Source organism: Manduca sexta, unplaced genomic scaffold (assembly GCF_014839805.1).
Source record: "Manduca sexta isolate Smith_Timp_Sample1 unplaced genomic scaffold, JHU_Msex_v1.0 HiC_scaffold_640, whole genome shotgun sequence".
Lineage (NCBI taxonomy): Eukaryota > Metazoa > Arthropoda > Insecta > Lepidoptera > Sphingidae > Manduca > Manduca sexta.
This window is the reverse complement of record NW_023595452.1, coordinates 4,333-15,623: the sequence shown is the minus strand read 5'-3', so window position 1 is coordinate 15,623 and position 11,291 is coordinate 4,333. Positions and strand designations below refer to the sequence as shown.

Here is an 11,291-nt window from a genome sequence, read left to right as displayed (position 1 = left end):
CATAATATGCGTTCCGAGATCAGCTTGTGTATATCCGATTCCAACAGACCGGCATAATTGTGTCGACTGTCGAGGGGTAATCTCTCTTAAGTCGACATTCTATTAGACTCTACACCAATTATCATCAGATGTAGTGGAGTAACTTTTTCGTACACATATAAAAGAAAATCTTTTTAAATACATGTGAGTTAAGTAGGGAACATGCGCCATATATGGATATTATTACTACCCTCGTAGCTTGGTGACCTTTGTATAGATCTGCTATTAAACCTTGTTTACCCCTATAGTGATGTAGGTTAACCTTTATACGTATGTCTAGCTTTTGCTTGCAGCTTCGCTCGCGTGAAGGAGTTTTTTGGGATAATTATTTTCTCCGACTTACTTGATATGTATCGTTATATTATGACCAAATTACACAAAATCATTATAAATTGTAGCCTATGTGTTATTCTGACCAATATTACTGTAAACTTTCATCCAAATCCGTTCAGTAGTTTTTTCGTGAAAGAGTAACAAACATACGAGTACAACCATCCTCACAAACTTTGGCATTTATAATATTAGTAGGATCTATCTATGTAGGTACATATATAATTTGTGTATCGTGTGGATAATGTTTTCTTTTGTTTCAGAAAACAATGGCGGATACTTAAACCAGCAAAGAATTACTTAAACCAAGTACTTAATGTGAAATTCCAGTGATATATTTATACATAGTGCCAATAATTGTACAAATAAATTGTAAGCGAAAACGATGGATCCCGGCTACTTCGATATAGAGCGGGAACAGAACCCTAGGGAGAAGGCAAATATATTCTCTAAGTTCTGTTACTGGTAAGTTTATATATAATACAAGGTACCAGTAGATTTTTTTTATTGCTTTGAATGACAAGACGAGCTTACCGTTCGCCTGATGGTAAGCGATACAACCGTCCATAAACGGTAGAAACACCATCCAATACCTTCAATTACAAAGTATTGTTTGGTATTCCACTGCACTCGCTATCCTGAGAACATGATATGTTAGGTCTTATTATGTCCAGTAGTTACACTGGCTACAATGCATGTTGCTGAGCTAGGGCCTGATTGCGGCTGCAATATTTGACAAATATATGTATTTGTCTGTTGTCTATATCTTAAGTTATACAGTGTTGAAAATTATGTATTGGTTTTGGTCGCGGTTCTGTCCGCGTTTACATCTATTTCCGGTATAAAAAGTGGGTCACAGTAATGAGGTATAAGCTAGCTTCCTATTAGTGAAAGTATTTATTTAAAAATCGGGCTCCAATAGTTTCCAGAGATTAGGTCGTTCAAACAAAAATAAACAATTGATAAGTTCTAGGTGACCTCTAGTTCGTTCCAGGTTATGCAATATAAACACTATTATATTTCGTAGAATAAGAATTCTAACCTTAGAATTCTTCATATATTTTAGACCGCCATGTTCTGGTGTCTGGTGTCAAATGGCGTATCCTGCTTTAACTCGTTTTACATTTCAGGTATACTGTCCCCATCTTCGTGAAGGGACGAAAAGGGCAGCTTAGTATATCAGATCTTTACAGGTTGGTGAAAATAAAATAACCATAATTATCTCATGTAATACCCTATTTATCTAAAATATAATCGCTAACAATTACTTAGACGCACCTCGGAGTTAGTAAGATGGTGATGTGGTACCTCCATGCCTCGGAAAGCATGTGAAGCAGTTCGTCCTGCGCCGGATCTCTCTCCGGTCATGTCGGATTGCCGTCTCACCGGACTATGAGAGTGAAGGAACAGAGAGTGCATATAGATGCACATATATACAATACATAGGTATTGCCAACAAACTTGTGCACTATAATATCTTATGCGTATCTGAGATTGGCCGCTGTGGCCGAAATTCGGCTAGGGATACGTAGTTTAAATACAAAGCATTTTTTTTTAGTTTGTGAGTTTTTTATAATATGTGTTCTTTGACCTTGTGTTTTTGTTTGTCAGATGTACCCCGGGGCACCGAGCAGCGCCCCGCGGCGATACCATCGGTCGAAAATGGAAGCAGGACCTACTTAAAAAAGGTAAGTTTGTTTCTGAGAATCATACGCCAATTGATGAATAATGGTCATAACTCCACAACAGAAATGGCGAACCTTTGATAGTTAGTGTACCTTTATTTATAAAACAAAGAAATGACGTGTAACGAGCCGTCCACCGGTTTTATCTATCCTAGTGCCCCTTTTTTGCGATTTTTTTTTCGACGCAACTTTGTTTTTGTTATTTGTTTTTTTGTCGGGGCTCGGCACAGTGGCTTCACTGCCCTGATGTCAAGCGAAGTGAGGTCCAAAGAAAGATGCATATATAATGTTTCGCATATTACTCGCATGATTTATTTTGTCATGGCCACTACTGGAACGTGGGCCATATTTCGCCATTCCTGCTCCAGTGGGATGATTCGGTGTACGTTATAACTCTAATGGTCGTTTGAGACCAGGGTTTTTTAAACGCCGATTGTTAGATTAGATGTTACTAGCATTCCTCGCAACTGCCATACTCCCGTGCTAAGCGCAAAAGCGGTATGTCAGGGAAACCTTATTTTGAGATAATCGAAATTTTGTAAATATAGTTTCGTATGTAAAACTGAGATAGAGAAACTGTTTTAAGGTGTTTTAACAAGTTCTAAACAAGACACCGTTATTTACGTAAGATCATTCGATGAGTACATTTATTAATGATAAAACCAATATCGGTTTAGTAGTTCCATAGATTATGCCCCTACAGACAAACTCACTAGCTTTTCCTCTTTATATTAGTATAGATAATTGTTTTGTATTAGGGATATTCACTAATAATAGAGGCCGGCAATCGCTTTTACCGCGGAACTTGTTTATTGCGAGCATGAATAATGAATTGACAATTGACAAGAGAACATAGACAATCACATAGATAATAACACAAATTAAATTAAATTGGACTTTTACTCAACAATAATCTAATGCACCGTCTGCTAATTTGAAAACTTTATCAGTAACATTTTAAGATTGGTTGTGCTTGATTTTCTGCTTGAACTGTACGTTTTTCTTATTTTCAGATAAAGGGAAGAATCCGTCGTTACTTCGAGCCATTATTAGTATATACGGTGCTAAGTTCTTAATAGGAAATATTATTTTTGCCTTCTGCGACTCGTTTATCAAGTAAGTTCATCGACTTTTAATTATATCTTTCGTATACAATTTGAATTGGATAATAGTAGACTTAAAAACATTTTCGGATTTTATCGCGTGATTTTATATGTATTAAAATTTCCTCCCCACGTTTAGAAGACTATGTAGACTAAATGGTCACAGAGCGGATCGCGATAAAAGCCGATAAATAGTTTTTTTATCAATGTTTAACATTCGTGTAAACATAAGAAATCAATATGATCTTATTTGTGTATAAATATGTACTTGTGTATAAAAGCAGCGATAGCCTAGTTGGTGGATTGCCAAGACGAATGTCCGCAGGTTCAAAATCAAAGGGCACACACCTCTGACTTTTCTAAAATTATGTGTGTATTCTTTGTGAATTATCGCTTGCTTTAACGGTGAAGAAAAACATCGTTTGGAAACCTGCATACCTGAGAAGATTCTGTAGGAATTTTGAGGGTGTGTGAAGTCTAGCAATCCGCACTAGGCCACCGAGGTGGATTAAGGCCTAATCCCTCTCGGAAGTAGAGGAGGCCTGTGCCCAGCATTGGGACAGTATATAACACAGGGCTGATATTATCATACACTTGTGTTTCAGATTAGCAATACCAATGTGTCTAGAAGGTCTGATAAACTACTTCTCGCCGGCGCACGGCGGGGTGCCGGTCACACACGCGTATCTTTACGCTCTCGGCGTCGTTGGGTGAGTAGTAACATTGGCTTTCTTCTTTGCCGAATTTTAGACAATGGTTATTAGCAAGCACATGGGCGTATCCGGCTTGGATACAATGGAGGGGAGGCTAATAGTCACTTTTAAACTAGAAGCGGGGATCAATATATAAATATTATATAGCTAGCACCAATACATATTTGTATTGCCGCCTTTGTGTACGGTCAGGTATGTCATCTGTGTGTATAAGGAGATATTATCATAATGAAACTCTTGTTTCAGCTTCATGGTAATGAGCGCCAGTATCATGCACCCGATGCTGCTGTGGCTTCTGGACACGGCGATGAAGATCAGGGTCGCATGCTGCTCACTCATCTATAGGAAGGTACGTTGTATATACAAGTCTATATTACAAAGTGACTTTACAGCATCGGTTAGCATGGATAGAGGCACGAATCGTGAGCACATTCGTGAGTCGATCTGATATCCAACACTTCGATGTGCAGTGGGATTGGTCCGTTAGTAGATACTCGTTGTCTATTGGCTTAAACTTTTATGCGTCTACTATACACTCGTAAAATTTGTACATAGATCGCCCCCACCATTGTTCATCTGTGCTCATGACTTGTGCCGTTTATTCTAAGTGAAGTGTAGGGACTACGTCGACCAGCAATGGTTGTTGTATCCACTGACGAACTTTCCTGGTATAGCATAGTATTAATTATTATTATATCAATATTAAATGATTCGTACATTATTTAACAAAATAAAAAATATACTTATGTATCCATTGTGTTATTTTTGTGGAGCGATAGTTACCACTCATCGTCAGATGACGGATCTCATATGCGTAGTTTTAAATTTTTAACCAATATGTTTGGTTTCCAGCTCCTCCGCTTGGATCTGACGGTGGGTGGCAAGGCGTCCGAGGGTCTCGCTGGCCACGTGGTGAACCTGCTCACGACCGACGCGCAGCGGTTCGACATGGCGTGCCTGTTTATGGTGGACCTCGTGCGCACGCCCATCGAGAGCACCATCATTGTGTACCTTATGTACAGGCAGATAGGGGTAGCCACGCTTATTGGAGTCGCTTTCCTGCTGTCTTTCATACCTCTGCAAGGTAAAGAATAAAATAAATATACGGATTAATATCCGAAAAAATATCCGCACAAAAATCCGATACAATATCCGCATAAAAATCCGATTAAATATCCGCAATATGATACCCAAGATTTATCCGCATGCGTAGAATGTGGCCTGACGCTAGTATCCGCATGTTTAAATATTAACAATAAATATCCGCAAGCATACAATGTCTACCATGCTAACCCAGCATATTAGAGCCAATGTATGACATTAACCTGCACATTACGATCTCATGAATAAAGAATTTAATTATCATTTTTGCAGGTTATCTAAGTAAAATATCGAGCAAGCTCCGCAGACAGACTGCCATAAGGACGGACAACCGTATCCGGCTGATGAACGAGGTCATACAGAGCATTGAGGCTATAAAGATGTACGCGTGGGAGACGGCGTTCGCAAGGATCATCGGCGAGGCTAGGAAGTAAGTGCCAAAGTGTATGATGATGATTTGCTGATGGTAGGACATATTTTATATCCGCCCGGATAGCGATCACCTTACACAAGGTGTTAAAACCCGCCATAGTGGCTCACGTGAGTGTGCCGCGTTCCATGATCAGCCTGTGTATATCCGGTTTCAACAGGCCGGCATAATTGTGTTGACTGGCGAGGTGTAATCATCTCTCGCTAGTCGACATTCTATTGGACTCCACTCCACTTACCATCAGCAGTGAGGTGACTTTGCTGTGGCTGTATTAAAAATAAAAATAATATATTTTTTTATATTTACGTATATGGACATTGAAATAAAACTATTTAACGGTTTTATGCAATAAAGTCAGTAAGTCTACCTCGTGCCCGAGAAGGCTGCAGATTTTGAGACGTTGGGAGTAAAAATAAAGGAATTTATCGATAAAAAACTTTTATTATAAAATATAATATTTAAATGTTACTTTTTTTCTAACCTGGCATGGAAATACTTATACTTAGTTGTTTACCCTGGCATAAGAAAATCACCGTAATGGTAATTACAACGTAGACCAAATATAATGATCTCATAATGTTTTGTCAGTGTTCTTTTGGAGTAGTCTTTCATTCTTTATATCATGCCTTTTCGCAGAAAGGAAATGAACGTAATAAAAAAATCGTCATGGCTGCGAGCGGTGATGATATCGTGCGTGAAGCTGAACACCAAAGTGGCCATCCTGCTCAGCATCGTGAGCTACATATCCTTCGGGAACGCCCTCACCGCCGCCAAAGTGTTCGTCATATTCTCTTACTACGACATACTGAAGTATACCCTGGTCGACTTCCTTCCCCTGGCGATAACGTTCACGCTGGAGGCGTATGTGAGCATCAAGAGGATGCAGGAGTTCCTGCTGCTGCCCGAAGTGGATGATGACGGAGTGGACCTGGTGACCATTGATGATAAGACGCCGGTGATGAATGGTGTCTTCGAGAAGATCGGTAATGGGTGGGTATTTTGTTAAAAATATTATGGTATTTAAAAGAAATGAGGATGGGAGCATTGAGGAACTAATTGTCAATAAAAAAATAAAATTCATCGAGTATTTTTGGTCAGAAAATACGTCTTTAAGTGCAAAATATATTTGAATATTTCTGTAAAATGATATTTTAAATATTTTTTTCTATATGACAACGACCGTTTGTAATATATTTTTAACCTTGTTTCAGGCAACAAGCGTACATAAAGTCGGAATCGAACCTGGAGCGCATGAAGCCGCCGGTCCTCATCGCCATGAAGGACTACAGCGCGCACTGGAAGAACGCCGAGGACAGCGGACAAATAGCCGCGCTCTCCGACATCAACTTTACTGTGAGTCTGTGGCGCGTAGTACAAATGGGGTGAATAGGAATGAAGCGATGAATGGAAATAATGAGATGACAATGATCTTGTATTAATTACACAGGTGGATCGATCGAATCGTTATTCAGATTTATCTGTTTTCATTATGTCCCTATTCACCCCCCGCCCTCACGTCATTCCTGTTAAATCCAGTTCATAGTATTGGTACAATTTGAGCAGTCAATAAAAAGAGATCTAAAATACGTAATATGATAAAACGAAGTCTTCCGCCGCATCTGTCTATCTGAACGCGATACACTCAAAAACTACCCAACAGATTTCGATCAAATTTGGTATGGGGATAGTTTGACACCCTAGGAAGGACATAAGCTACTTTGTTATTCCGGCATATTTATGCCGAAAAATCACGGGCGAAACCGCGGGCAAAAGCTAGATATTTTGGGGGCCGTGGGAATTTTATTTTAGGCAGTGAGTGGCATGGCAATAAACACTTGGCACCCGTGCTGTAGAGCATATTATACGAATGAGTACAATTACCTACTTAGCACGGTTTTAAAAAAATGTGGAATGATACTAGTAATGAATCAATGTACTTAAAACAATAGGTATAATTATATTTATAATTAGGTACGTATTTGTTTACATTTTAACACAACTCCGATGATTGATATAAACACATACAGTTGCGAATGAAAAATTAATATTTTCTCGACTAACGCGTACCAACGAGTTGTTTGGGTGTCCTCACGAAATTTCATTACCATTTCGGTAGCAACGATTAATAATTAATGTATTCTGTAGATTATGTTACATATTAAAGCAGAAATAGGTATATTTCAACAATATCTCGTGCTGAAAATAAATTTTTAATTTGAATATGATAAATTATACTTAATACTTTGTTCAGAGATGTTAAATAAAAGTCTAAAGTTAGATTAAACATTTAGTAAAATTATGGTTTTCATTGAAGACATTTCATATTTATCTTTTAAGAAGCATTTTAGTTTGATATATTTATCATTACTAGACCTGCGTGGTGGATTATGGCTTAAACTATTTTAATAGTCTAGGCGGGGCGCACACCTCTGACTTTTCTAATATATTTGTATTCTTTGTGAATTATCGCTTGCTGTAACTGTGAAGGAAAACATTGAGAGGAAACCTGCGTACCTTAGAAGTTCCTTATAGAAATTGAAGGGTGTGTGAAGTGTGAGGCCTAATCCCTCTCAGTAGTAGAGGAGGCCCGTGCCCAGCAGTGGAAAAGTTCACAATACATAATACACGGCTGATGTCATTAAAACAATCCTGTTATTGAAATGTGTTATTACGTTTGCTGCTCACCTGTCCAGCCAAGCATGAAGATGTGCGTGAGAGAATCTGAACAATTGCTACAAAAATTCACAATTATAACTGAGATTCCGGTTTTGTACTAATTAAATCTATAAAAACAATTTTTAAATGCTCTTTGATGTTGTTCTGAACGGTACTTAATTGATCTGTTTTGACATATCGAAGTCAGAATTTCTTAGAATTGGTAAATGTAAAATATAAGATTGCTTGGTATTCCTTTGGTAGATTATTTTCATACGTAATAAATAATTGTCAAAAGATGTGTATCTCAAGATGCTGAATTACTACTAATATTTAAATGTCATTTGAATAAGGTTGAATATATTGGATTCAAACATAACTCCTTTATATGTAAAGATCTATTTCCAGCCGTATGATTACAAGGTTGATATAAGAAATGGAATTATAAATTTAGTATTATATTTGTATTAGTTGGAGACAGTGATGAATGATTCAATAGATAGGGATTAGAGATAATAAATCAAATTGGTGCCACATAAATATTTTGTTTTATTTAAACGAAAGCGGGCAATTCCCGTTAAAAAATATATTCCATTTTCGTTTTGTACCTTATTCCTTTAAGATTCCTTGTGATAATATTTTGTGTGGAAGAAGAAGGTAACTGTGGCGTTAAAGCGTTTTAGAAGATGGCATTATAATGAATAAGCCCATGATTTGAATTGCCAGGCAAAAAAACAACTTTTCGAATTTGAGTTTAGCTTGGTATCACATCCTCACCTACCAGACCAGTATCAGATCCCCAAAAATATGTAGAACTAGCCATACAACGTGTGAGGTTAACAAATTGAGTTCATCTAAACGCGTAACAACCATCATATATGTTGCTAAAGTAATAACTAGCTAACCAACTATTCATTTGAATGATCAATCGTCTTAACCGGGCTAGATGGCCACCCAAGGGCTAATGACTCTTACCGATTGATGTCCGGGCTGATGTTCCTCCAAGCAATTACTAGACTGCCTGTCACCCAGTAAATTACCCGTGGCACGAGTTTGCATTCTTCATAGCAAATAAGAACACACGCATTTATAACTAGCGTTTGCTCGTGGCTTTACTTATCATCATTTTCAATAACCGATCTCAATGGTTTTTTTGATTTATCTCAAAATGTGACTAATTAAGCACAAAGTTGTTTAATGCTAACAAATGAGTTGATTTAATTCGTTTATTTTTGGAATCGGATTGAAGATTGGAACAATAAGAACAAAGTATCGACGACTCTATGGTTTTGTAGAATGCTTATAATTAATTAGCTGGCGTAATAAGTTTATTGTCAGTAGATTTATAGTTGTCGAAATTATCAGTTATTTTCAATATACGATCCTAATCGCTTCTTTCGATCTATCATGAAAATGAACCAATCGGAACAAAGTTTTTTTGAAATGTTACAAATGCCCTATTTTCATTGGTTTATTCTCCAGATTGAATTGAATATTAAGATTCAGATTGTTTATTAAATATTACCGTTATTGGGTTGTCAGTATGCCATTTCCATTAAACTCCTTTGTCCATTTGTTACATTTATCTTCTAATGGAAAATTTATAATTAAACTGGTACACAGTTTCTCTGAGAAATTAATGATCGGTCTAGATAATATCTTCTAGGATCATAGAGCTAGGCTTAAATAATGATATAGTTACAAGACAAAGTGTGATTATAATTTTTATACATATTGTTTCGCTGTTTTTTTGCTATGATTAGACAAAGTCTAATTTTCTTTATGGATCAATGATAAAGTCATCACGAACACGTTTAGCTGTCATTACGCAGAAGTTGCTATGAGTTGAAGCAACAAGTTCATTGCGGAAAATCACTAACTGTATTTTTTATTGTTTAAAAATAGTTGAGGTCGTATTTTTTAGGTTCTCTTGTTATAATTAAATGTACCATTTGTTTTTTGTAGTTCAGATTAAGGAACAATATGCTAAATAGCTTCAAGAAACAACGTACGGAAGATGATTTTGCTATAAGTTGAAATTAAACTACAGGATTCTACTGTTCTTAGTGTTTTATTTTCTCCCGACGTTTCGAAGACTTTGCAGCCTTCATGGTCACGGGGGCTCCATGAAGGCTGCAAAGTCTTCGAAACGTCGGGGAAAATAAAACACTATTACCGATAAATCAAAATTTGTTTAATTTCAATATCTAACATTCGCGTAAACATAAGAAATCATTATTTGCTATAAGTTTTTAAAACCTTTTGCAACCACAGTGTAATTGTTTGTGTTCTTCGTCCTATGTTCTCTTAGTAGGCTCCACTATTTCATTAATAATTTTAGCATTGTCAATTATCACGAAATAATTCCACCCCGAGTTAAAGTGTTCTTTGTTGTGACATTTAGGTGGCCATCCCAGCATAAGTTGTTATGATAATCAAATTACAGCACTGGATTATAGTGGTCACTTTAATTGACATACAGAAACCAAATGGGCCATAAACCACAGCAAATATTACATAAAAATATGTTTATTTTTATATCAGCGCTTTATCATATACTGTTTTTAACTGCTGGGCGCGATCTCCTCTATTACTGAGGCCTTAGTCCACCACGCTGGCCTAGTGCGGATTGGTAGATTCACACAATCTCAAAATTCTTATAGAAATTTCTAAGGTATGTATATTTCCTCACGATATTTTCCTTTACCGTTAAGGCAAGCGATAATTCATAAAGAATTCGGACATACGTCTCGGCAGTTCGTTCCACACCCAATTAAACTATTGCTTTTGTAAATATTATAATCCTACTAATATTATAAATGCGAAAGTGTTTGAGGATGGATGTATGTATGTTTATTCCTCTTTCACGAATAAACTACTGAACTGATTTAGATGAAACTTTACAGTGATATTGGCTGTACATCTAAATAACACATAGGCTACAAGTTATTATGATTTTGTGTAATTTAGTTACAATATTAAGACCTATATATCAAGTAAGTCGGAAAAAAAAATATCCCGAAAACGCCTTCACGCGGGTGAATCCGCGAGCAAAAGCTAGTATTATACAAATATTTGATATGCAAGTATTGATTCCACACCTTTGTTTATCAATCTTGGGGTTTGAAACCCCTTAAGCAAGGTTCGTCCGCAAACACCCGAGTGACACAAGCGTGTAAACACATGTGTCTGACTACCCTTCAGTCATAAAGGTGTAATTGTATGTAAATAACAT

At 36.9% G+C, this 11,291-nt stretch overlaps 1 protein-coding gene across 1 annotated transcript; it reads left to right on the top strand.

Moving 5' to 3' along the window:
* The first annotated feature begins 603 nt into the window (after positions 1–603).
* On the top strand, positions 604–6,818 carry LOC119193536 (multidrug resistance-associated protein 4-like). Its single transcript, XM_037447184.1, has 10 exons — positions 604–834; positions 1,500–1,562; positions 1,981–2,057; positions 3,068–3,170; positions 3,763–3,867; positions 4,117–4,219; positions 4,723–4,954; positions 5,245–5,401; positions 6,038–6,391; positions 6,613–6,818. The coding sequence occupies exons 1-10, from the start codon at positions 755–757 to the stop codon at positions 6,785–6,787; spliced, it is 1,449 nt and encodes a 482-aa protein (XP_037303081.1). The 5' UTR covers positions 604–754; the 3' UTR covers positions 6,788–6,818.
* Positions 6,819–11,291: the final 4,473 nt, after the last annotated feature.

Excerpts from the sequence above, each read along its gene's own strand:
- LOC119193536 (XM_037447184.1), top strand. The coding sequence starts at position 755 with ATGGATCCCGGCTACTTCGATATAGAGCGGGAACAGAACCCTAGGGAG. Across the intron at positions 835-1,499 it reads TTCTCTAAGTTCTGTTACTG|GTATACTGTCCCCATCTTCG; the intron begins GTAAGTTTATAT and ends TTTACATTTCAG. Across the intron at positions 3,868-4,116 it reads TACGCTCTCGGCGTCGTTGG|CTTCATGGTAATGAGCGCCA; the intron begins GTGAGTAGTAAC and ends CTCTTGTTTCAG.